We start from the raw sequence: 27,859 nt of genomic DNA, 5'->3' as shown, positions 1-27,859 counted from the left end.
AAGGCACTACTCTACGTCCCCCGCCACAATTTCTCCCCAAAGAAACCAAATCAGCAACAAAAAAAGAACCTCTCCTCCCTAAAAATTTTAGGACCAACAGTTGATCACTTTCATTTTATATCTCCCAATGATCTCTCCCATCTTTCTACGCCCATCTCCAGTTTCCCTCTCCATTTTCTTCTTATTTACCTGTTTTGAGCATCAGTCAAAACAAGATCCTTATGTCCAATAATCGAGAGAAATGAAAGGGCCAAAATGCGGTTTGTGACATTATTGCAAAACCTTAATGCACTTTTGAGTTTTGAACTCTACATTTACTGAAAGGGCCAAGGATAATCTGGCTAAAGCAACACCATGCATGATCGCAAGGTAACACTGCACCTTGAAAAAAAGAGTCTACCAATGCGCAATGCTAAATACCATACATAGCAGCTGAAAGTGCGAAGGAGCATAGAGGGAATGATCTCATTAGGAACCAATAAGGGTCCCAACTCTCAAACAATTAAAAAGGGGATGAATTTGATTGCGAAGAAGTATAAATAGCCAAAATGGCTTGGCCCACTGCGTAAAAGCGATATTATCCAGTGGAAAAGAAAGGAAAGAGGTGGTGGTAGTGATAGTGGAAAGAGAGGTGGGACTGAGTTTTTTTTTTTTTTTTCTTCTCTTTTTTTATAGATTAACTGTTGCATTCGTATATAGTAAAATAACAACTTTGGAGTTGTCAAAATGTACAAAACTGTTAGAAAGATCACGGTATAAGTGAGATAGTTTATGCAAAATTGTTCCAAAGGGGGGGCCATTCTATGGATGAACAGATCGGTTTGGTTGACCCCTCCTTTTGGTGAAGGCGTAGGCTTGGAAGTAAGAGTCTCCCCACTCATGCTTGAAGGTGACATGAATGGAGTCGTTTATCTCAAAAATGTAGCCCAATCTCCAGAAGGAGGGGGTAGTCTTATTGACCCAGTTTATGACAAATTTGGAGCTTCCTTCAACAAAGAATGTTTGAATCCGACTTTTATTGAACACCTCAAGCCCAGTTAACAAGGAAAGGGCTTCGGCATAAGTTGAACCACAACTCCAGCCAAGCCTGAGTAAGTAGAGATTATTTCACTCAAGTGGTTCCTAAAAATCCCACCTTTACCTCTTGAACCTGGGATGCCGAAGGAACCACCATCTAAATTTAGATCGATCATGTGCGAGTCAGGTTAGAGCCATAGCGATGATCCCATGTGGTGTGAATGGCTGGCCAAAGAATTTGCTCACACCAGTTTGCGAGGAGAGCTGAGAGCTAGAGGCATTATTCTCTCCTTGAATGAACCCAAAAAATGATAGTGAATGTCAAATTTACCTTATTCGTGATGTGACATAGAGTCTAGGGTGTTCTTTGAGCAAAACCAAAATGACAATACAACTCAAAATTTTCAATAAGCGGTCTCGCTTAAACAAGCAAATAAACAATTACAGCCACTCAAATCAGATGTAAGAACATCTTAAGACATGAATACCACTTACAAATGAGTCTATAACAGTCCCCTTTGCCCACAAATCAAAACTCTCACAGAGCATACATTTTTACAAGAAATGAGCTTATGCTCTTACATAACCAAATGACATAATATAAACACTTGAAACAAAAATTATATACCTTTTCTAGACTTGTAACAATGATTTGAGTGCCAATATTAAGTGGGGAAGCCAATGAATTTGAACCCTTATGCCCGGGTCAATACCGGACCTTTTAAGGACTTAATATGGTCCTACATGTGAGTGCAAGTGTGGTTTTGTAATCACAAGATGATCAATTCATATGAGAAGCTTGAAACACTTTTAAACAACTAATAAAGCCCAATGAGAGAGACTCAAATGATGGAGATCAGTTTGCAAAAGGAATGAGAGAGATCAGACTCAAAACGAGCCAAATATGAACAAACTACTACATATGGTCCACCGGTCCACCAATGTTTTTCTCAATGTAAAAAGAGGAACTCTAACTCAACAAATGAACTTTTAAAACGGATATTAATTCTCTGAACTTGAAGATTAATGAAGGATATACTCAAGAAAATTTGGATGAAAAGGATTTGAGAAACTAGACATGATTCATAAAGCAATCAAGATATTGAACTCACGATCAAGGTTAAGGAGCACAACTTATAACTCTAGCTTAAAGATCATGTAAAACCAATGATAAAATGAAGAAACTTCTGTGAACATGAATTTACAACAATTTAGATCATGAAGAAGCGAAGCAATGAAGGAGAAACTCAAAAATAGATGATGCCTTGATGGTGACATATAATGGATATGATATTGTGGAAGGAAGGAGCACCATTAAAGATCATCTTGTGATCAAGAACATGAACTAAAAGGAGCTGAACGTGGAGCTCAAGTTTTGATCTCTTTTCTCTCTCTTTGATTCATGAAAAGTGTTTTCTTAAGGTTTGAATTTGGGCTTTAAATGTACTTATATGAAGTGTATAAGTTATGAATTGATCATAACCCTTAATCACCTCATCAATGGCACATGAGAGGCTAATTATCCTAGCCACTCATCCCCATCCAACCACTAGGATAAAGGGATGAGATTTAAGCACCTTATCACCTCATAAACCCTAAATCAAAGCCACATTACCCTTTTGTCCTTGTCCCTATATATTAATTCCAATCATATCCAAAAGGGCTTTACATAAAGACATTTAAATTTTAATAAATCTATACGTATAGAGAATGGTCAAGGGTGTCAATCACATGGGAAAGGCAAAAAGGGCTTACGACACCATCAATAGAATTAGCTCAACCCACACCCTTCACATGCACCTCACACTCTTCACATGGGTCACACCAATGGGGCACATCCACATGAAATGTTGACATGACATATGTCCCATGTGGATAATAATATTTTAAAACATTATTTTATTTTAAAATAGCTTTGGCTCTACACAAGCCTAGCATGTCACATGTGTAACATTTAAGCATGTGATTAAAATCCAACGTTGAGTCATAACCATAAATAATATATATATAAGTGCACAAGTGTCATAGGGTCTCCCATGAATGGGAGTCTGCGCCCAAACAAGGGGGGCCCAACGTGAGGGGTCAATGGTGCCACATGGCCACCCTATGGCCACTCAAGTGCCACATGGGATCCACTTGGATGTCCTCACATGGAAATAAGCCCGATCAATTTTGAAAAGCACATTTTTTGTGATTTAAAAAATCCAAAAAATTCTTCAAAAATTCCAATAAATATTTAAATTATATTTAAAGATTTTTACATCATTTCTCATTACAATAAAATCGGACAAAAGGCATGTGAGATCTCGAGGCTTTAATTCTAGGTATCGCAGTACTCCATTAGTCTAGCCTCGAATAATATTCCGTAGTGTCTCAAGTTGACCCAATGCACCTATGCTCCACAGTCTATGGCAGGGACACATAATTTGATACATCAAAGTTATTGAGGCAAAGCTTCCTATCATTGGGTTCTCAATGGATTACAGGCGCACCCTTGCGGGACATATTCCTACTTAAATACAGGGGTCCTCTCAAAGCACATGTGTACTGACTCTTCTAAGTCGGATAAAACTTAAGAAGAATGCCTTCCCTTGCGAATGAAAGCACACATGCCATGGAATGGTCTCGTGTCAAGTTACGGACTCATGTGCCATGAGTCTTGACCATCCTATACAGGGCCAACTCTCAACAAATACTCGAGCTCCATACTACTTGATTAGATTCTCCAAGCCCTGGCTAATCACAATTAATCACGAGGCATTCTAATTAAAATTCCTGACTAGGAGGTGACCCTCACACGTCCTTCAGAAATTGATTTCTCAAAATATAAACTCTCAGTGCCTCGTGTACTCAAGGTAAGAGAATTTGGGCCCCAGTTCACAAAGTATCCAGATTCTATCTCTCTCACTCACTCCCACTAAGCAAAAGACTCTTGGCATTAAGGCCTTGAAAGGCCATATTGCCAACAGTTTGGAGTTTGAGTATCGATTGCAACAAATAGGAAATGGCCACTCCACCAACTAGACGTGAAGAATGCTTTTCTACATGGCAATTTGCAAGAGGAGGTGTCTATGGAATTACCACTTGGGTTTTATCCTCAAGGGGAGAAAGGGAAGATCTGCAAATTGAGGAAAGTTATATATGGATTGAAACAATCACCTTGGGTTTGGTTAGAAGCAATATGTCAATTCGAATTTCAAAGGAGTGTTTTTTATCATTATGCATTTGTTAAAAGATAATATTGTTCTACCACAATACCGCTAGTATATGTGGATGATATTGTGATCACAAGAATAATGATCACAAAATTCAAAAAGTGAAACAGTTATTGCGGGTGTTTTTTACAGCAACGATCTTGGTCCATTGAAATACTTCCTCAAAATAGAGGTGGATACAACTAAACAAGGAATTTTTTTGCCTCAAAGAATGTATACTTTTGATCTCCTAAATGACATGAGAATGCTTGGAGCCAAACCAGTATCATCACCTATAGAGGTTAATCATAAACTGTATCATCAACAGTTAGAGCCTCTGAGTAACCCTGGTGTATATCAGAGATTAGCTGGTAGACTTATTTATTTGATTGTCATGTGATCAGGCATTGCATATGTTCTAAGCGTAGTAAGCTAGTTTACGCACACACCATGCTCCCATCACTTGGAGGTTGTTTATCGCATTTTACGATGTTTAAAATTTGCTCCAAGGAGAGGGTTACTTTATACTAGCCATGGGTATCTTGATGTACAAGATTTCTACGATGTAGATTGGGTCGAGTGTTCTCTTGATCGATGATCTACCAGTGGTTACTTTATGATAGTGGGTAGTAATTTAGTCACCTAAAAGCGAAAGAAGCAAAGTGTTGTAGCTCAATCTTCTACAGAAGCCGAGCAATGGCAAATGCTACATGTGAAATAATTTGGCTCCTTTCTCTTCTACAAGATATGGGTGTTAATGCATCAACTCCTATTCCTCTACATTCTGATAATCAAGCGGATATTGATATTGCCTAAAATCCAGTATTTGATGAAAGCAGCATTTTAAAAAGCGGACCGCTCTGCGCCTAGGCGAGCCAGAAGACCTGAGCGCATCGCCCAAGCCTAGGTGGCCAAATTAGGCGGGATATCCCTGGGCGCCCGCTTGAACCCGCCTAGGCCTAAGGGCGGAAATACAGCTCTTTGAGGGCATTTTTTGGTTATTTTTTTAATACTAAAGGGGAAAAATTGTGGGTTTTAGGTTCATTTGAAATCTACAACCCATTAGAGGCTATTTTAGAGAGAGAAAACCCAAAAAAAAAAAATATTTTACTAAGCGGCCCAAGTTCTGGGTGCCTGCCTAGGAACTGGGTGGCCTGGACCCCCTCGACCGCCTAGCACTTTTTGAAACACTGGATGAAAGAACCAAGCACATTATGGTCAATTGCCACTTTGTCAGAGAAAAGGTCGCTTCAAAAATAATATGTACTCTATATGTTCACTCTGAGAATCAATTGGCACACATATTTACCAAGGCATCTAATCGAGTTCAACTAAAGGATACTTCAGACAAGCTGGTTATCTATGATATCTATTCTCCAACTTGAGGGGGAGCATAGCAACTATTATAGGCTCATACCCCTTAAAACTTGTGTAACAAATGTAACTCCTATGCATAATGGGCCTAATATAGTGGCTGTTATGGTAGTATGGCCCGTCACTATTATAGGCTCATACCCATTAAAACTTGTGTAACAACTATGTAGCATGCGAGTTTGTGAGCTCTTTATATCATCTCCCATACACTATAGCTTCTCTGATTGCAGTGCTCTTGAATTTGTTGCTGATGTGCTTTGATCCGTCATAGGTGAGAACCATCACTTTTACTATCTTGTCTATATCTCCTTCTGATCTATGGATCCTCTCAATCTCCTCGGACTCCATTGAGCAGAAGGATTATAAGTCAGGATCAATGTATTCTTCATTTGAGCAAGTCTCAAAGATTGCTTAGCTTGAGCGATTTAGAGTTGGAGGGATTGAGTTGGTCAGGAGGTAGGGATATAATAGGGAGGAAAAGAAGCAAACGCGATCTTGGTTGTTTTGTGACCGATGTTTTGGGTTTATGAGGTTGTGATTAGGGTACTCCCCTTGGATTGGGAGTTGATGGGTAGAAAGAAAAGTGTATGTAAGAACTTTCTTCGCCACTCTACCACATTTGGAGCTCATCCAAGCATCAAGAGTGCTTTTGGCTTCTAAAGAAGTTGTCGAGCCAGTAAAAAAGGTCAGAGCTCGCTGCATGCGTAATACAACCAGGCCTTTAGAGGCCACAAATTCCTTCTATTTCTGGCAAGCACAAAGGAATGGATAGTTTGAAGGTTTGAGCATAAGTTAATTGTATGGAAGAGCATTATATGTGATAGAAGTAAACAACAAGTTTATGAGATGGATACTGGTGGAAACTATGTCATACTCAAAACTGCTTTAGGAGGCTAGATCGAATGAGTAGAGATCTACCCACTACGAGAATGTGCCCGTTCTTTATCTCAACAACTCACATATGTTGAAGATGTGGGGACAAGATCTCTAATGCAAGATCGCATTATCTCTAATGCTTGTTTTGGGTGGACACATATACCCCCTTGAATATAAAAGACGAACTTCTGCGACTAGGTCAATTGGAGTTTTTACCATATTATCAAATATTGAGATATGTCGAACATCAAAGGGATAATGATGTCTTCGTCCATATGCTGGCGAAGTGTAACTTTCCACAGATTTCCTTTCTCTGAGAATATATCCCTTAATGTGAAAGGTGGGCTAAGTAGAATTACATGGTGTATAAATTAAAAATAAATTCTCCTTTTTTCAAATTCTACTGCCTATTACAATGGAAACAAAAAATAAAACCTGCTACAATCTAAGGATCACACTCGTACTGCCTTAAAATGAACTTTACTCATAAAGAAAGAATGAGTTACAAATAACAACTTGCAGTGCCTGATCCAATGGTCCTTGCTGAGTCCTCTAAATGGGAAGCTTACAAACCCAAATTCATACTCGAGCTGAAAGCACATATGAGAGAACTATGGTTTCTTACCCGTTTCTCTAACTGGGCTGGGGGTGGGTGCGTGCCAACCCAGGTGTCTGCCAACCTAGGTGGTGTCCAATGGGTGATGCGTGCAACCCCCTAGAGAGACAAGAGATAAGATGAGAGAGAGAGAGAGGCTCTAGGGCATGGAGAGAGAGAGAGAGAGAGAGAGAGAGAGAGAGAGAGAGAAAAGATGAGAGAGGACCAACTGAGGTGTTGAGAATGATGGATCCCCTTATATAGAGTTTTCTGGGGTCCAAGGTTGTCTCCTCTAATTAGGATTCAGCTTTGACCAAGGAATCCAGGTAATCTGTGTGGTGAAGAGAGATTTAATTTGAGCCATCCAATCCCTAGATCAGCTATCATGATGAAGGGATGAATCCTAGAACCATTATACCTTGAATCCTTGACTCCATGTAGTCCTCATTTATCTAGGGCTCATCATATATTTCTCTACATGGTAGAACTCCTGATTGGGGAAGTTTGCTTCCCGAGAGTTCATTCAATTTTACTTGATTTATTGCCAACATAAGGAGCCATGATCAACAGTAATATATTTCATTAACTGATTGCTTCTTCAGAAGCAATCAACAGTAATATATTTCATTAACTGATTGCTTCTTCAGAAGGTTTGACTATTTTATTCAAAAGAATAGTGAAGCATGAAAAAAGATAGTTTTTCAAGAAGATATCCTCATGATGTTTTTCTCATATATTTAAAAGTAAGACGAGGAAAGGACAATTGTAATCTACCCCATGGATAACTTAGCTGAAAAGTTAAATTACAGAGCCACCAAACGCCAGTAGCTAAAATTCCTTGGGCCTTTTTTTATAGATGACTAGTTAAGTCTCTTGCACATTTGGCTCCGATGACAATAGACAATCCCCATGTTGTTCATGTGGTGACAGGTATGTTTTGACTCCATGTGGTTCTCATTTATCTGAGGTTCATCATATCATTTTCTACGTGGTAGAACTCTAGATCGGCAAGAGTTCACTTGATTCTACTTGATTTATTATCAACATAAGGAGCCACGATCCAGATTAATATATTTCATTAACTGATTGCTTCTTCAGAAGGTTTGCATATTTTATTTGAAAGAAATAAGTGAAGCATAAAAAAGCTAATTTTTATAAAAGATATCCTCATGATGATTTACATGGATATCTTAGCTGAAATGGTAAGCATCAAACAACATGACCGGTGCCACCAAATACCAGTAGCTAACAAAATAAGATTTCGAGTCCAGAAACTAAAATTGTAAAACCATACAGACCACAAAGCAGGAGACCTGTTCTAACTCATACTTTGAAGAGGATCATAATGTCCAAAGGAATGTAAAATTATTTATCTTCTAGTTTAAAAATTATTTATCTTCCAGTTTATTAGTACATCAGCACACACATGCATACATATGTGAATGCACATGCAAGACCCATATGTTGTCAATTGCAATCAACATGCCAGAGTGTCTACAAACGCATACATCGAGGCAAGCAAGAATTGCGCAAAAATAAGCAGCAGAGGTCCAAGACAACAATCCTACCAGCAAGCTGTAAGTGAATTCTGTAAGTGACAATTTATTAGTAACAATTTATTATTTTCAGACCTTTCTGTGAATTCTGTAAGTGATGTTGGTCTCAAAACAACAATCCTACCAGCAAGCTGCAAACATTTGAAATCAGTGTTGGGAAACTTAAATGGTTCCTTGCAACTAGAGCAGAAAAAAGATGATTTTTCTATAGCATCAATACAGTTTTGCATACCTTCTGTGCCATTCCTTTCAGATGAAATATCTCTGGGAAACTGTTCTCTGCAATCTCAATAAGCCTTCAGAGTGATATAGTCATAGATAGAAAAGGCAGTTAAGCGAGGACCAAGAGAATATACATGTTCAAGTTCAAATAACATTGGAGGAATGTTACACAATTACTCTACCTTCTTGAATTAAATTTTGACTCAGTATCAATGTATATAGCACAGCCATCTAAACCTCCATAACTTGTCGGTAAGGCAGCAAGCAATGAGAGCTTTAAGCAAAACTGTCGAACATGCAAGCATAAGTTATTAAGGAACGACTCATACCGCTGATCCAAATTCTGCTGCTGACAATGTAACTGAATAATTAAGAAAAGAAAGCACAAAAAAACCAAACTAGGCGGACTCCAAGTGTTCAAGATGTCAAATGAATATCATTTAATGTTTCAGTTCTGCAACTGTCAGTTGTACAAAACCTCATCTATATGGTTCAAATTTATAAAAGATGAGGCCCCATGAACTAAAAAGGGAGGTTTCCTAACAGAATATTCATAACCAGATTATACGTATGAAACCTATGTCAATAAAATTCATATCCTTGAACACAGAAATCAGGGCTCCCATGCTTGATCTCTTGGTACATGCCAGAGCATATTAGCCAAATTCAAACCCAAGGAGCACACTAATCACAGAAATTTGAATGTTGGAAATTCAAGCAGGTCTGTATAACAAGAAAAAGAACTTCTTACAGCTAGTAGCTATAAACCTAATTACACACACACACACACATGCACGAGCACACATAAAACTTACTACAGCTAGGGTAGCAATAAACCTATATAAATAGGCAAGCTTTCTATGCTTCCCCTACAACATAAAACTTGCATACTTCCCCTTATCCAACTGTCCATTTTGAGTGGAAGGCTAAGATGGCCCCAATCACAATGTCACATCCCTACATTATTTTACTTTTATATTTTTTCTATAAAATACTTCGAGACCAAATTTTGGACGTCCAATCCTCTATTAAACTCACACATCTAAAAAATCTAAATAAAATATTCTCAATAAAATAAAATGACAAATATACCCCTCTCAACTCAAAATACCCCTGAAAGTTGCAAGGGGTATTTTTGTCTATTTTATAAAAAAAATATTTAATATTTTTTGTAGTTGCGCCCCAATGAGAATATGACACGTACCAAATTTCAAATTCGTACAATTTGTATAAAAAAATTAAAAATAATGTAATCTAACATCAAACGGTGAGTGGCACACTTGATCAAAATTGGACGGCTGGATGGTAGGGGAAGCATAGATCTTCTATGTTGTAGGGGAAGTATAGAAACCTTTCCCATATATATACAGAGAGAGAGAGATGGTAGAGTGAAGGTTAGCCAGAGAGAGAGAGAAAGAGCTAAGAGGAGCTTGGGTGAGATTGGGTAAAGGACATAGGAGAAGAGTGAAACCTGTTCAGCAAAAGTTAAGGTAGCGAGAGCACTAGGGTTAGGGAAAGAAGGATTGGGTAGAGGATTGAGGGGAGAGAGAGAGAGAGAGAGAGAGGATTTGAGATGGGGTACCAGAGAGAGAAACAGTATTTTCAAGTTCTCAACCTACTTTTTTGAGAACAAGTAATCCTGCTTAATTTTTTGGGAGAAAGTAGGTTGAGAACTTGTTCTCATGAATGCATATTTTGAGAACAACAATCCTTCTTGAATAGATTGTTTACTAATTTCCCTAACACAACATGCATTTATGATGTATGTGTGCTGTTAAACTTAATAATTAGGAGTCCTCAAATTGACAGTGTAAGAACATAATACATATAACAATCAATAATTTCCCTAAAACAGTATGGATGATGCATGTGCACTGTTAAACATAATAAGTAGGTCTCAAATTGACAGTGTAAAATGTAATTCATATAACAATCAAAGATGTAAAAGTTTTTAAAAAAGAGCCCAGGCTTAATTCGTTAGCATTTGACGATTTGCAACACTACATCCTAGGCTCAATTCCGACCAAGGGTAGGGGCCCTCTCCCCACTGACTCACCCAAAAAAAAAAAAAGTTTTTAAAAAACAAAAATTTGCAAATCGCATCATAGATTTGGCCAACAACCCATCGTGTCAAAATAGGAGAAATACATAACGAACGGAGATCTAACCATGAGTAAACTCCTCGCGAATAAAGAGAGAGTCCACCTCTGTACATTTGCTGCCTCCATGAAAAATAGGACTCAGAAATATAACATTTCGCATCTCTAAGCAAGCGCTGCGCACAATTAACCTCATCATAAGTAGAAGATATTGCCAACAATCAGCATCAATATTGGAGATTGATACACTGGCATTTCACATATTCATAATAAAACAGGGGAATAATCAAGGAATAATGGTTGATGAGTATTTTGGTAAATATGATATAAGAATGAGGAACAAAAAGAGACAGAATTGTCTAAGATTCCTCAAGCATATCAAATAATGTGAGGCATAATTATCATACATAGTCGATAAGGGTCTAAAACAAACTGGCCGACAATGTTACTAAATTGCGATATTAGGGCAATTCATAGTCAAACAAACTAAGTTCCCAACAAGTTTCCTATAGCATATAGAGCTCTACACTGGACGATCATCATTCTTGAGATTATTTGACATTCAACTTGAAGGAGTATCAGCTATCTTTACAGTGAGATGAGTGAGGGTCGATCAGATCCCAAGCATACTTTTTTTTTTGTGAGAATGTTAACGGTTAATATTATTAACAAAGGAGTACAAAAGTATGGGTCGAGAGGACTCACAGACCGGGTCTCTCAACCAAGAAATTGTCACTAAAGAGTGGACATGTACAAAAAGGTCGGGCTAAAACAACACCCGAGAAGCAAAAATTAAGAGCTGTTCAGAGAGAGGGGCTTATAGAATACGCCCATTTACAAAAGAGAAAGTTGCGCAAAAGAGGAAGAAAAAGGCCACCCGCCAAGGCCCAGAGCAAAAAAAGAGATGGACCTACGATGAAACTTAGGAATGCATCCAAGTCGCAGAAAAACGGCGCCTAAAGGTTGATTCCGAGCAGTTTCCTTAGCAAGACGATCTGCGAAGTCGCTCGACATCCTCTAGATATACATCCATGAGACGTCTATGACCCTGCAATTATGCTCAATATCGTCAAAAATGTGGGCTAGGTACCAAGGAGGAGAGGCCTTTCTAGAGGCCCAGGATATAATGTTTTTGGCATCTCTCTCAATGTGCAATTGTGAACCCTAAGAAGGGTTGTCTTTCTTGATACCCAGCAATAGGGCTGTAGCCTCTGCAAACTATGAGTCTGCGAGGCCAAGGTGTTCTGAGTAAGATGTGAGAATATGACCATTATGGCTGTGGAAAACCCCTCCAGCTCCAGCTAGGCCTAGGTTTCCCAAGGAGCATCCATCAAAATTTAGCTTAATGGATCCCATTGGGGGAGGCGTCCAGTTGGATGCTCTTGAGGTGCGATGAGGAGTGAGGTGAATAAGAGTCTCCCAATCCCGGCGAAAAGTCTGTGATTGGATGCCCCAAAGATTATCAGCGAATTAACCTTATGCAACAGAGTTGGGAGTTCGCTTTTGGTTCCACAGAAAATTCTTGAATTTCTTTCTAGCCAAATTGTCCATAATGTTGCAGCTAAAGAGGCTTTCCAGAGGATTCTGCCCGACTTTACATTCAATAAAACTAAAACCAAGATAGAGGGTATACCCTTATGGTAAATTGTAAAATATTTCGGCAAAAACCAAATCTCAAAAGTTCCCTCCATTTTATAAGAGCATGTGGGGTTAATGAAATCATGCCACATAAGCTAGGTGGTTACTAGCAATCAATCCCAACTCCCATTAGCCACCGCTACCCCCCTTCTATTGCATAACCTAAAAAAGCTAGGCATAGAGAATTACTCCAAGGGTAATTTGTCAAATATTCCAGCAAACGACAACTATCAAAAGTTCCCTTCATTTTATAAGAGCATGTGGGGTTAATGAAATTATGTCACATAAGCTAGGTGGTTAATTGCACATTTACCATATACCCTTAGAGTTAGGCTTGTAATTACAAACCCTATACCCCTTCTAGAATTTTCCACACATGTGCACAAACCCCTTGCTTGAAGCATTAAACATGTGACAAAATAATTTTTTCAAAAGCTCAATATTTCGTAAAATGCCATAATTCAATATCCTTAAGTTACAACAACAAATTACATGAAGACATGGGTGTCCCTTGTGAGGTTGACATCCCCTCCACATCATCTCAAAGTGGAGGGGACATGGAACCCCCCAATTCCAACACGTGGACACTCATTGGCCGTTTGGATCTCCTGTGTGGGTCTCGATGGACTGTCTTTTTTTGTCATTTCTTCCAAACAATTTCGAAAAATGGATTTTCTTTCCCAGAAAATTCCAGAAAAATTATCATAAATCCATAAAAATCATTTTAATGATTTTCCATCAAAATAAATCATTTTGGAAGTGATTAAAAACATTTACAAGGGAAATTAGGATCCTTGGAGTTGAATTACGAAACGAAGCACTCCACTCGGCTAGATCCAAAATCCAAAGCCACCTTCTCAATATGACCCAACAGACTCATGACATACAATGTATAATCAAGGGCTCAGGATCTCAACTTATAAAAGTCAAACCGATGTGCGACTCTAAATCCCCCAGTATAAATGGATTTCAGGGGCACCCCCTAGAAGGGGGACACACGCACACAAATGGTACAGGGTTCCTTTCTTAGCATATGTGTATAACTCTAACCAATGGATCCCTAGAAGAACAGCTTCCCATGAATTGTGACTGCATATGCACATGCTACAAGAAGGTTCTATGATTCAGAGATTTAGACCAATGTCCTTTATTGACCCTAACCTTCTTGTACAAGGTTTTTTGTCATCAAGCTTATAAATAATTGTATTGCCCTGGCACATCACTCAGTCATGAGGTACAAACATAACAACCGACCCTGACTAAGAGGTAACCCTCAACCCTCTCGATATCTCCCATACATATAAATCCTCCTCATGACTTAATCGAGGTTCCATGACCATTGGTCCCAGTGCACCAAAATCTTAGAATCATGTCGCTCTTTTACTCCCATTGAAGTTAAGAGCCATTGAAAATGGCAGAATTTAAGGCCTTGAAAGACTTAATTCCAATATTTTTGTCATCAAGCTCATGCATAAATTATATTGTCCTTGCCCGTCACTCAGTCATGAGGCACAAACATAATAACCGACCCTGACTAAGAGGTAACCCTCAACTCTCTCGATACCTCCCATGCATATAAATCCTCCTCATAACTTAATCGAGGTTACATGACTCTTGGTTCTAGTGCACCAAGATCCTAGAGTCATGTCGCTCTATCACTCCCATTGAAGTAAAGAGCCATTGAAAATGTCAAAATTTAAGGCCTTGAAAGGACATAATTTCAACGAAATAAACTTAGGTGGGCTGGCCATTTGTAGTGCAATACAACACTGGTTAGGAGGTGCGATTTGCTTCAAGTGGAAGGCTCTAAAAGGGCAAAGAAAAGGGCAAGGAAAAGGCCCAAAAGGCTCTAGTAATGATGATGATGATGATGATACTTGAAAATATTAAATACTTAATTTATTGCATCAATACATTAAATTTATGAATTTATCTAGCTTTCATTTTGTATATTAATAAAGTTTTCCAGTTTCCGTTATTAAGTTCAATACTTGACTTTGACTGGGTTATATGGGTAACTGAATTTTTCTTTTGCAGATTCATCTGGAGTTATAATGTATGTATTCAATATTAATTTTGGTGATTTTGTGAAATTTTTCATGTTTAGATGACAATTGAGACTGTAGGTGACAATGTCTTCTTTAAGCTCAAATAGATAAATTTATCCTGGTTGAAAACATGGATTATGTCTCAATTCCATGACAAGAATAAGTAGCCTGTAAGTATTTCTAAAAAAGTGTAATGCTGGCATTAATCGATTGAAAAGCATTTGGCCAGATTTACAGGGGATGTAACCCCATGTACTCAAATGTCTACAGATGTTAGTAAAGATATGTTGGACTATTTACATGGGGATCCAAAAAGAAAAATGAAGCAAGGCAAAAAATATGAAGACATCACAAGATTTATAGATATTTTGGAGCCTTACAAGAACTTAATCATCGAGTAATCATATGCATGGTTTTCTATGGAGGTTGAGGCATGTCAACCTCTCCCTTTCAATCCAACCATCATGTGGGAGCCAATGCCCCATTACTATAAAGGTTCAAATGATGGTCAATATGCATATTGAAGCAAACATCTCATCACAATTGGAACCAGATTATTGGTAGATCCCTAAGCAAGAAATCATGCATATAATCTATAATGATATTTCCATTCTATGTTATCAGAGTTTACTTACAGGTTTATCACTCGTTGCACAGGAATATGGAAGGAGCATAACAATAGGATCTTGAGGACAACAAAGCCAATGTGCCTTCTTGCCAAACTGAAGCATGTTACTACATTATAGCATAGTCACCAGCGAGGAAGGGACTAAAGGACCATCACCTCAAGGGAATCCATCATCCAGAGACCTAATTCACTGTATAGCCAGCAGGTCAATCTAGATTATGATGTGTAGCTCAACCCAAGACCAGCGATGGGGGTGCTTTCTTCTTTTCTTTTTCCTTTTTTTTTTGTCAAAAACAGCAATGGGGAAGAGTGATATGTATGTACTCAATGGGTGCCATCAGAAGGGAATCTCAGTCCGTTATTCCATGCATTGTCGTACAAGGTTTTGCAGGGAAAGAAGAGCTAGGCAAGTCCTGTATGTTTCAGTCTACCATTCCCTATATGAGGTGTATGAGATGGCTGCCCATTCAGTGAAGAGGTTCAATATTTCATCCCATAGGAGACTCCTTCCCTCAACACTACGAGATGCTTTCTAACCACCACCCTTGCCAGGATGCCTCAGTTGTTTATTGGCTTCCCTTATTCCTCTTGGCCTCTAAATTATATCATTTTATTCATGAATGAACAATAAAAAAATAAAGAACCTGGGGCAGAGGAGTGTTATGAACATGAAGATGGAGAAGATGTGATCTACGAACAACTAAAATGCTTACAGGGAAGTAACCAGTTTGAAGTTTAGATACCTTTTCTTTGTAAGTTCAAATTACGAATTATTGTGGGGGAGAAAATTTTATTGTGATAGAAGTTCAGTGAAAGGAGCTAGAATGTCATTTTTTTAAATTGGTTGAGTTATAGTGTTTTAGATAGTACATAACCATTACAGATGGCAAGTAATACGTGTTTTCTTCATAGGGAAGAAACTGAAGTTCCGGACATTGTATCATTCTATAATGGTTATGCTTGGAAAACTTAGCCAAGTAATTTTTAACATTTTTTAAGTACGATGGTTTAAACTGGAGATTCCAAGTAAGGGGTTGCAAATGAAGGAAATATGATGAATCTCTTCTTAGGCTAATCCGCACTATGATGCTGATTTGTACAAATTTTTAGATGAAAGCAGCATCCTGTATTTAGAGGCCAAAGTTTGGACTAGTAGAAATGATTTGTGTATGTGCAAAATAAATCACCAATATGTGGGTTCTCCAAAGGTTAACAAAGGGCAATTCTTCATTATGTGGTTCCTTTAAATTGAGTCATATTTCAATTTTTTTCAAATTGTGCAGTTGAATCACATGTTCAATCACCTTAGTTCATAAATCAGTTTTTAATTAACGGAGAGTATTACAAACTATTTATATAGGTCACGTCAGAGGTTTTGAAAGATCCTGGCCGAAGGTATCACATATCTCACTTCTTGCTTGATCCATAGCCGTGGGATTCCCTTGCTAGAGATGCTTTAAGCTCAACTTCAATGGGAGCTTAAAAGCAAATATGGGCCAAAGTTGAAGCCATGTTTAATCAATGTATATTATACTGGCAGCTACATTGCATCAGCAATTATTGATAATGATCATGTTAGGAACAAAGAAATTTGGACAGAACTCTCATTGATTAGAAGTAATGATTAATCAGATTCATACAGATGGTTGGTTTGTACAAATTACATGACACCCCTGTGCAATATTTTGACAAAAGTACCCTCAAACTAATTAACCAATTACACAAACTACAATCCAAGATTAATTTACATCTTAACCCCCACCCCCTGCCCACGCTGGTGAGCGACAAGTAGCCCACAAAATAATCATGTTGCTCTTTAGTAAGTGCTTTGGTAAATACATGGCAAGTCAACTGTCAGGGGAAATATAAGGGAGAGCAAGAAGGCGATGAGCAAATCTTTCTCGAATGGAATCGCACTCAGCCTCGACACAATTGGTGGCAATCCTGATCGCACTAATATTATCCCCATGGAGAGGCGTAGGTGATGAAGGAGGGACACCTAAATATGAGAGAAGCATGTGAATCCACAGAATCCCATCAGAGGTAAAAGACATAGCATGACATTCAGCTTCCTCAGTTGCTTTAGAAACAACATTGTTTCTTGCACCGCCAAGAAACAAGTATACCACCAAGAGAAATACAACACACGGTAGGCAATCTGTGAGTGTCTAGAGAGCCAGCGTAGTGTGAGTCAGCAAATGCAACTAGCTGAAGATCAAAGGATGCTGAGAGAGAGAAAACAATCATGTATGTACCAAATACATAGAATGATGTGATGCATAGCAACCGTATGAGTTGGGGAACGAATCTGTGTAAACTGGCTAACAGAAAAAACTGCATAACTGATATCTGGACTGAAATTAGTGAGATATTGCACTGCACCAACTAACTGCTAGTATGGACTGGATTGGTACCGGGTCCCCATTAAATAAAGATAACCAAGTATTAACTTTTTGTTGGGTGTCTACAATCTTAGATTCAGGGAGTTTGGCTTTGGAGATAAAATCATAGGATATATTTATGCTGAATAACAATTATCTTTTGAGCAAACTGAGTAATCTCTAAGCCAGGAATATATGATAAAACTTCATGTCATCATTTAAACTGACTGTAAACTACGTCTTATATGAGAAATACTATGCTTATCATCGCCTGGAAGTACAATGCAATCGACATAGACAAGCAATCTGAATGGCACAAAAATGAGGAAGAACCTGGAGGACATACTACCCTTCCAATCTGAATGGCACAAAAAGAAGGAAGAACCTTGAGCACACTGAGTGAATGCCCCTTGAGTGACAACTAGTCTAAAACAATCAAACCATGCTTGAGGAGCTTTCTTGAGGCCATAAATGGCTCTATTAGGCTGACAAACTAAACTAAGAGGGACCATATATCCTGGTGGAGGATGCATATAAAACAATGCCATTAGGAAAAGCAATCCTCACGCTCATTTGATGCAAATTGCAATGTCTCAGTCCCAACTGACCAATAAACGAAAAGTCAATTGCCTGCCCGCCTAGGCAGACATTTTCAAAAAACACCAAGGCGTGGTCAAGGCAGACTATATTAGGCAGAAAAAGCTAGGCGCCTGCCTAGGCGGTGTAAAAGGCAGGCGCCTAGGAGCCGCCTTGAAAATATTGTAATTAATTTATAATTATTAATTTGTAATTTGCATGTAATGATAATGATTAATTTATTGGTAAACCAAAAGATAGTATTTCGTAATTATTAATTTATCGAAAATGCTTTTTGCATTTAACATTAATTATTAATTTATTGATCAATCAAAAGATAGTATTAATTCATAATTATTAATTTATCGAAAATACTTTTTTGCATGTAACATTAATTATTCATTCATTGGGAAATCAAAAAAATAATATTAATTCGATATTATTAATTTATCGAAAATGCCTTTTGCATATGATAGTAATTAATTTTTTAGGAACCCAAAAATAATAATTACAAAAAATGCTTTTTGCATGTAACATTAATTATTAATTTATTGAAAAACCAAAAAAATAGTATTAATTCATAATCACTAATTTATCAAAAATTCCTTTTGCATATGAAAGTAATTAATTTATTGGGAACCCAAAAATAATAACTACAAAAATACTTTTTGCATGTAACATTAATCATTAATTTATTGAGAAACCAAAAAACTAGTATTAATTCATAATTACTGATTAATCAAAAATACCTTTTGCATGTGATAGTAATTAATTTATTGAGAGCCCAAAAATAATAACTACGAAAATATTTTTTGCATGTAACATTAATTATTAATTTATTAGGAAACCAAAAAAATAGTATTACTTCGTAATTACTAATTTATCGAAAATGCCTTTTGCATGTGATAGTAAATTAGTAATTAATTTATTGGGAACCCAAAAATAATAACTACGAAAATATTTTTTGCACGTAATAGTAATTATTAATTTATTGATAAATCAAAAAAATAGTATTAATGCGTAATTATTATTATATAATATATACAATAAATGGGGGTAGGTGTTGGGGATCCAACTTAAAAATAAATAAATAAATACTATAACCACCTTAGCGCCTAGGCAACCGCTTCCGCCTTCTTGAACATTGCAACTGACAAAATAACACGACCTAAAGTAATTTTGACGATCAGAGCAATTGCTTCCCATAGTCGAGACCAATGGTTTAAAAACCGGATCGGTGACCCGGATCGGGCTTTTCAAAAACCGATCCGGATCGGCGAATCGGCGATCCGGATCGGAATCGGGTGAATCGGTCAGAATAAAGCTTCAAAAAAATCCGAAAAAATTATTAAAATTCATTATAAATATTGGTTTTTAGGAATTCAATAAAAAATGAGGGTACTCCATTAAGAATTTTCATGTTTTTGAATGAATATGCAAATATTGATATGTTCTTTCCCTGCATGAACCGCCATTCAGCATTTAATTTACAGTATTTCGTGCTCATCCCTACACTGTTGCTGTTGGGACTCGATATGTGAATAATATGGTTGGGATAGGGTGGCCTCAGAATCATCATCTCTCTCGTTTTCTCTTTGAATAATATGGATTAAAAAAAAAAAAAAACAAATTTTCAAAAAAATCTATCATGGATTAAAAAAAAAATCACAAATTTTCAAAAAATTCTATCATGGATTACAAAAAAAAATTCGATCATGGATTAAACAAAAAAAATCACAAATTTTCAAAAAATTCAATCATGGATTACATAAAATTCGATCATGGATTACATAAAATTCGATCATGGATTACAAAAAAAAACAAACAAAAAAAACAAAAAATTCAATCGTGGATTACAAAAAAAGAAAAAAATAGTTCGATCATGGATTACAAAAAATTCAATCATGGATTACAAAAAACTCTATCATGGGTTACAAAAAAAGCAAAAAAACAAAAAATTCAATCATGGATTAAAAAAAAACAAACAAACATTTCAATCATGGATTACAAAAAAAAAACAAACATTTCGATCATATATTACAAAACATTCGATCATGGATTACAAAAAATTCTATCATGGGTTACAAAAAAAAAAAAAAAAACAAAAAAATCGATCATGGATTACAAGAAAAGAAAACAAACATTTCGATCATGGATTACAAAAAATTCTATTATGGGTTACAAAAAACCAAAAAATTCGATCATGGATTACAAAAAAAATCTATCATGGATTACCAAAAAAAAAAAAAAAAAAAAAAAAAAAAAAAAAAATCCGTACGGAATCGCCGATTCACTGTTCGGACTCGCCGATTCCGTACAGTGAATCGGCGATTCACTGTACAGAATCGTCCGGTTCTCTCTAGAACCGGACGATTTCCGATTTTCGGGGCGATCCGGTTCCTTTTCCACTATTTCCGAGTCGAACCGGGCGAGTCCGGTTCGACTCGGCGTTTTTTAAAACGCTGGTCGAGACCATACTCCAGCTGGCGATCAGAACAATACTTTCACAAAAACCCCATCATTTGGGTCACATCATGCAAGGGGCAGCTGCCTAGGTACACAATACGGTGCCTAGGCAGACAGACTCCCCTGGGCACCTAGGCGCTGCCTCCGGTCTTTTAATGCATTTTAAAATTAAAGATGCAATTTCCCCAACCAATCAAGATTATAACCACAAACATCAATAACTAATTGAGACTTCAGTCAAGCTGTGAAATTTATTCAATATTAGATTAGAATATGTCTACTAGAGGCCAATATAAATTGCTCGGGTAGAGAAATTGTCTATTTACTATAATAAATAAAAAATTTATTCATTATTACAATCTGTCTACTAGAGACCAACATAAATTGCTCCAGTAGAGAAATAGTCTATTTAGTATTATAATAAAACAAATAGATAAGCCATCAAATACTTCCATACTTGAGTTTTACCGATTCCTGCAGGACCAACCAACTCAGTCAAAGCACCAAAGGGTATTCCTCCGCATAAGGCATCATCCAAACCTTTTAGACGAGTGGGAAGATGGCCACCCAAGTAGTCATTTTTCACATGGTTCTCCATAAGCGATAGTGCCTGGAAAGACAAGAGGAGCATGGTAGCTAGATTACATGGGCGTTGATTGAGTATGCTATCACCTCTGAACCATCGGAATCAAATTAGCTGAAACATAAGAAGGGTACTAAGGATACTAAGGAAAATAATAGCAGATATGAATCATTAAAATCCACCTTTGCACACAATACTTACTGTTTGACAAGGCGGACATGCAATTTCACTGATATGTGATATAGCGGAAGTAACAACATCCATCGCCACATCTAGCAACTCCATTAACTCAAATTCAGTTAAAGACAAAGCATCCTGAGAAAGGAGGGTCAGTTCATGTAACTCTAACAAGAATACTTAATAAATTTGAAACCATAACTCACAAACTTGCTTCTAGAATCCATGGGTCATTAAAATGGCAGCAGTTGAACCATTTCTAGCAGTACAGAGTATTCTAAGGCATATATAGGATATAGATATCAGGGAGTTGCAGTGTACATTTCTGCTTTAAAGTTTGTTTTCCTCTCTGTATATGCACCTCCAAATTAACAAAATGGGACATAAATTTTGTATATAGTTTATTACTTTATTACCTTACCACAGTAGCCCCCACAAAAAAAAAAAACACACCCCAATCCTAAAGTCATGCATATTTTGTCCATTTTATTATATCAATGGTGGGATTTGAGTGTTCACAATTACACTCCAAATTTTCAAATTTAAAAAGTTTTTATTTTTGGGAAATTTAACGAAATACCCAAGAGAGATTATCAACTTAACATTTTACTCAAATATTTTCAATTTAATTTCAAAATTACTCATAAAATAACATATGGTCTTGAGTTGGAATAGTTTCAAAAAGGTAAATTGTTAAATAGTTCATCTTGTGCAGGTATTATCACATTTATTTGAAATTTTGAGGGTGTGTGCACCTTGGTAAGGCACACCTAAAAAATATAATAAATTAAATAAATCTAACAGAAAAAGTGACCAGAACGCCCCCACAAATATTTTACGGGTATTTTGGTTATTTTATTTCTTCTTATTGTTATTTCTTTTATATTTTTGGGTGTGATGGTTAGATGTATACCGCCCTCAAATTTCAAATGAATGTGATTTATAGAAAAAAATTAATTTCACACGACACAACCATTCAATGAGAATTTAAAATTTTGAGTTTTTGGAATTATTCACAATTACACGAATTTCCCTCCAGTAATTTGTTAATAATGAAAAACTTAGCGTAACTTTAATTAATATAAAGGCAACCTATTTTCAAAAATTTCAGGGGCAGAGGTTTCTAAAATCACCATTAAGATGGTGCATGCTAGAATAACCACACACACACACACAAGTAAAAATAGAGAGAGAGAGACAGACAGACAACGAGAGAGGCTGCGAATAAGAGCGGAAAGGATACCACATAAGAAGAATCATTTCAGCTGGCAACTATCACAAGAAGCATTTCCCTAGAAACTATAGCAAATGCAATATTTCAAGTTTACAAGCAATCGCATTTTCTTGAATAGCCATGATACATATCATTTTATAAAACTCATCAAGAGTTCAAGAGAACTCAACGCGCCTTGTGTGTGAGTTAATGCACCTTAAGACGAGAATGTCCCATACAATGATCAAATTCCATCTTACACACTGTGTATCACATTTCTAGATTTTAATAAAAAATCAATTGTTACTTTTGCTAATGGATTTGACTCCATCCACCATCTTATCAGAACCTTCTCTACTGATGCTTTATTAGAGTACATGCTGAACCATAACCCACTATGCATCAACGGTATTGCTACAGCATGCAGAGAATAAAAGAGAGTGCAAGAAAGAGAATCATGGGTAAAGGACAAAATCCAATTCCTCCATCTAGATCTCTGAGATGAGACAATATAGACAAATTAGGATATAAAGAGCCTGAAATGACATAAATATATTGATTCAGAAATGAATGTAAGCATAATCAGGACCTTGCATGACTTGTATAAATAATTTTATGATATATTGAAGTTCCTTCTGCACTCCACCTTATGTGAGAGGATTTTTATCCATCATTCCCAGGTTGCACATGGACAATTGAAGCTTATCTCTTCAGAGTGCCATGCCTAATACATCGACAAGTCGAACTCCACATTTGATGATTCAGGGCTTGATTGCCTTTCTGGTAGTATACTCTCTCACACAGTGCAGTCCAATTCCATTCACTTGGTGCACCAATAATATTCAAAGTTTGAAGTGGTATGTATGATACTCCACTTATCACAAAACATGTCCATAGCACTTATTATGTAAAGTCCCAATTTGGACATTAAGTACTTCATCCAAAATTCCAAATTAATTCCCATTATAACAGACGCCAAAGTTTGATAATTTGCCACTGATCTAATCAGCTTGAGAAAGCAGGAACACCATGGTTCTTACATTTCCAGTGCACTGGATTCTCTCCCGTGTACATAAGATATCTAGCAGTAACCATCTATCACTGGGGCTGCCCAAATGTGAGAAAACAAGAATTTCTTTACCAAGACATCTTTGATGCATCTCAAAATCCTGAACACGGTACCCATATGAGACTTTCAAATATCATGCATAAACTGACTGCCTGATCCAACTGCAAATTTATACATGGTCACTATCATGATATGTAGGCAACATTCCCACAAATTGACAGAAAAAGAACCAAGTCTTCAGTGGCTTCTAATTTTTTAGAAACTTAAGATATTTCACATGCCACGGCTCCATGGCACATCTGCACTGAGAGAAATGCACTCACCTTCTTTAGATTGATTTCCTTCCATACCAAGGAAGGACTTTAATGGTGCATGATCTTTAAAATCTGAATGAGTTTTTGAAACTTTTCTTGAGTGGATTTATGTGCGCAATCGACCAGTAATCACCATATCATCCACCTATGCCAAGACAATAGTTATTCTGCTACTTGAAGTTTCAATAAGCGCAGCATATACACAAGTAGCCTTCTAAAGTGTTCAGACCAACTCTTTCAAAAACTTTCTTAAGCGTATATAATCTAGCATGGGAAGCTTCCACAAACCATGTATATTGGTCTTGGGTAGACATACCAAGTTGGAGGAGTTAGGTGGTTCTAGTAATCCAGTCCCAAATGCAAAAGGACATATGGGACATGTAATTGATGGAGACTCAAACTCTAAATGGCAGAAATGAATAGATGGACTTTATGTTTTATTTTGGCTAAAGTGAGGAATCTCTTAGAACTGGCTACAATTCCTGCAGAAACTCTTTAATCAGCAATCTACCTTTGCATAAGTCAATGGATCCATCTGTACTTAGTTTAAATTTCGGAAGTGATTTGCACGTACAGGATTCTTACCTTTGGCAAAAAGGGACTATAGAAGCCTTTATAAAAGATGCAGGCTCTTTAATTGTGTGAGTGAGGCAATAAAGGATCTATGAGATTTGGACAAGGATGCATACAAAACAAAAAAGCAAACACACCAATTTAAAATTTAAAAATTTGAGAAAAATGTAGCTTATTGGAGTCATAAGCAGAAACAAAGAATCAATGTATTAACCTAGAGGTGCCTTCCCTAATCATCCTATGAACCTAGAAGTGCCTTAATTTATCCTCTGAACCTAGAGATGCCTTCCTGCATGGTGAAGGTATAACATGTGCTTCGGCAGCAGATGTTGCCATCACATCAAAAATTCACTCAATTTAAAAAATCACCATTTGATTTGGAGCCCAGGAGGAGGCTGTTTGGAGCTTGAATAAACATATTCTCTAAATGTAACATAAATAAATAAGAACTTTTCTTCTGCAAATGCCAAAACATATATATCCCGTTGAGTTCAGAAATTGTATGGCTGATTGGATTATAATTAATAAGAACTCACTACAAAGACTTTTGCATTCTTTTATTTGAAAAAGTGTGGCACTGGTCACAACAAGAAGATAAAGATTTTCGTCTTGGGCTTCACCATTTTTCAGAGGTGCAGAGATTTTTCTCTCGGCTACCCAATTTTTCAGAGTTGTATATGGCCATGAAAACCAGGAAGTGCCCAAAGCCATGTTGTGAGTGGGGTTTCTTTTGTAGGAGACAGTGATGGGACTTCCTTTACTTCTTAATCTTCTAACTGTGACTCTAAACCTGCTCATAGGCATGCAAACCTTGGGAGCAAAGAAAACCAAAGGAGGAAAGGAAGGATCCAGCACACATATACAATTAACTGAACTTGCCTCTTGCACCACCATATACAGAACATGTAAAGTGAACATGCAGGAAAAATAAGAACAACTATAAATGCCACCAACAAGCAAGAAACTGAACCCTCCTCCACAATTGCTCAATCTCAATTTTCTTTTTTCTTCTTCATGGGTATAGTTCCACAGGAATTTAAACTTGGGATGCGGTGTCACAATCCAAAACATCTTAACCAATCAAGCCCAGGCTCGATTCATAGCTCAATCTAAACCTTAGCTGGAGGAACCTCACGCTTGAGTTGAGTTCCCCTAGAACAAATTCATGTTCCTATGATCATGCCCAAGTAATTCCTGATAAAAATCGACTCTTTGCCTGCCCCCTCCTCCCAGGTAAGGTGTTTTAACAGATAATATCTAAACCAATTAGCGCACTAGAAAATGTCAAACCCTTCAATATCAGTATTCATGCTGGCTCTTAGAGAGAGGTTTGCACTGCATAGGACTTGTTTTCAGTTCATCAGATTCCGACATCCCAATATTTTGATTAGGCTTGTCTCAAACTGGCATACAACAACTGATTGTCTTCACCCTACACAAATCAAAGGATAGATATCCTTTTGAGAAATGAGCAACTCTATGTACAGTATATACTTATCCTATGAGCGACATCAAATCAGTCTCATCAAATTTCCCTCCCAAAAAGACCTATGGTAATGGTAGCTACCCAGTTTGCAAGGATGTTTAAGTTTCAATTAGGAACTCATTGAATTGGTGCTAAATCCAGAAAAAGAGTCATAAACTTCACAACCCATGAATGGTCATCTGAATCACATATCCATGTAGAAATCACCACGAGATATAGCATAAGAAATAAGGTATGGGATGCTCTCCAACAAGTTAATCGGATAAATGAATGCCCATAAACATAATTTATTTACACATCATTTTGTGAAATACTAAATTTCATACACGAACCAAAAAAAAGGTCCATGAGCATAAACAAAATAAGTCAATCATAGCATCCACATATAAAAATAAAACTGAGCACTCCTCTATCACAAGAAAAAACATGACAGAAGAAAGCGGCATATAGTGAACAAAGCCTTTGACACTAGAAACCCTATAACAAGACATGGTTGGGACAAGTGTCTCTCTTTGGAGGGCCATTTTGGAGCATTTTGGCATATATGCAATTGGGTTATATGATTCCCAAGAGCATCAATCTATATTTGCTTCTATGACAATGCTTAATAGTAACATGACCACCATCAATATTCACTGACATAATTAACAATCAGATCACCAGCGATCAATATTCGAGAACAAGGCTTGGACTTGGGACTCCGCAGGGTCCTGAATCCGAATCGCCTTGAGTCCGAGTCGGTGCAAAAAAGAATAACAAATATAGGAACTGACCGAGTTTGCCGGGTTCCTTACGGACTCAGCACCCTGCCGAGTCTGAGTAACTTCGATGGGTCTGAGTGGACTTGCCCAAGTTTAGAACATTGATAACGATCAATTGCATATAACAGGGGCCATCAAGACCACCACATAATAGGTCATAGCTAAATACCAAAAACTCAACAATGATCTAAAATAACTCCCGGTAAGCTTTCCAAACAACCAACACAATAGTGTGCGCTCATCAGAAGTCACAAATAAATCCCTGAAAAATCCAAATTCCCAGCAATCTATCATCAATGTGAGTTTCCATAAAAACCGTAGGTTTCACCCTTGGGCACTACGAACCACGGATTATCTTGATCCATTGATAACACAACCTTCTTTGTTTTCTTTATTTTTCCTTTTTATTGAATATGTTAACTGTAACCTTCTTAACTTGGTTCACACCAATTTTGATGAAATAACGACCAATAAAACCCATAAAGAAGAAAACTTAAAGTCTCAGGGAAATCAGACTCCATGTATTCTTGTAGACCAATTGGGGAATACGCAGAGAAAATAAATAAATAATAATAATCATAGTGAATGCAATACCTTAGCAGTGAGTATGTTTCGAGCTTGAAAGAGGTTGGCAATGGAGTTGGGGAGACCCATTTGGCTGATGGGCTTCCCAGCCATTATTAGTTTTACTGCATTTTCTTGCCAACCAGGTTTTGGGGGGGTCTTGGCTATTGAACCATTATAAACTGAAACAGACCACGCTTCGGTTGTGTATGGTAAAAAAATAGAATAAAGAACTCAATACTCCAGATGTGTATGGTGCATGATACGTTATAGGTGGTAATTATCAATGTTTTAAAAATCGCCGATCCTATCCAGAATCGGGCGATCTGGTTCGTATATCGGTGATGTTCCTCCAAACGGGATCCGAGGGATTGGGGCTGTTCCAATATGATTTTGACTTTTCAAATGGATAACTTAGGATCCAAGGGATTCTTTCAAATGGATAACTT

General features: G+C 37.2%; 1 protein-coding gene across 17 annotated transcripts in view; it reads right to left on the bottom strand.

Annotated features, from left to right (window-relative positions):
• Positions 1 to 27,549, bottom strand: part of RAD51B (DNA repair (Rad51) family protein) — a 69,292-nt gene extending 41,743 nt beyond the window's left edge. For 13 of the 17 annotated variants that reach the window (XM_088873916.1, XM_088873921.1, XM_088873918.1 and 10 more), the window contains exons 1-6: positions 27,441 to 27,549; positions 21,455 to 21,568; positions 21,128 to 21,280; positions 9,017 to 9,120; positions 8,845 to 8,908; positions 8,688 to 8,743 (exon numbers count right to left, since the gene is read on the bottom strand). In XM_088873916.1, the coding sequence (XP_088730042.1) occupies positions 8,688 to 8,743; positions 8,845 to 8,908; positions 9,017 to 9,120; positions 21,128 to 21,280; positions 21,455 to 21,568; positions 27,441 to 27,524 (575 nt within the window). In that variant the 5' untranslated portion in view covers positions 27,525 to 27,549. Of the gene's footprint in view, positions 1 to 8,687; positions 8,744 to 8,844; positions 8,909 to 9,016; positions 9,121 to 11,002; positions 11,110 to 21,127; positions 21,368 to 21,454; positions 21,569 to 27,440 lie in introns of all 17 variants that reach the window. The other 4 variants (XM_020674288.2, XM_088873923.1, XM_088873927.1 and 1 more) reach the window with 3 other exon arrangements.
• Positions 27,550 to 27,859: the final 310 nt, after the last annotated feature.

This window comes from Amborella trichopoda, chromosome 8 (genome assembly GCF_054954075.1).
Source record: "Amborella trichopoda isolate Santa Cruz 75 chromosome 8, AtrichopodaSantaCruz75HAP2 v2.0, whole genome shotgun sequence".
Taxonomy (NCBI): Eukaryota; Viridiplantae; Streptophyta; class Magnoliopsida; order Amborellales; family Amborellaceae; genus Amborella; species Amborella trichopoda.
Note: the sequence above shows the minus strand (reverse complement) of the source record. Positions and strands in the feature narration are given on the sequence as shown.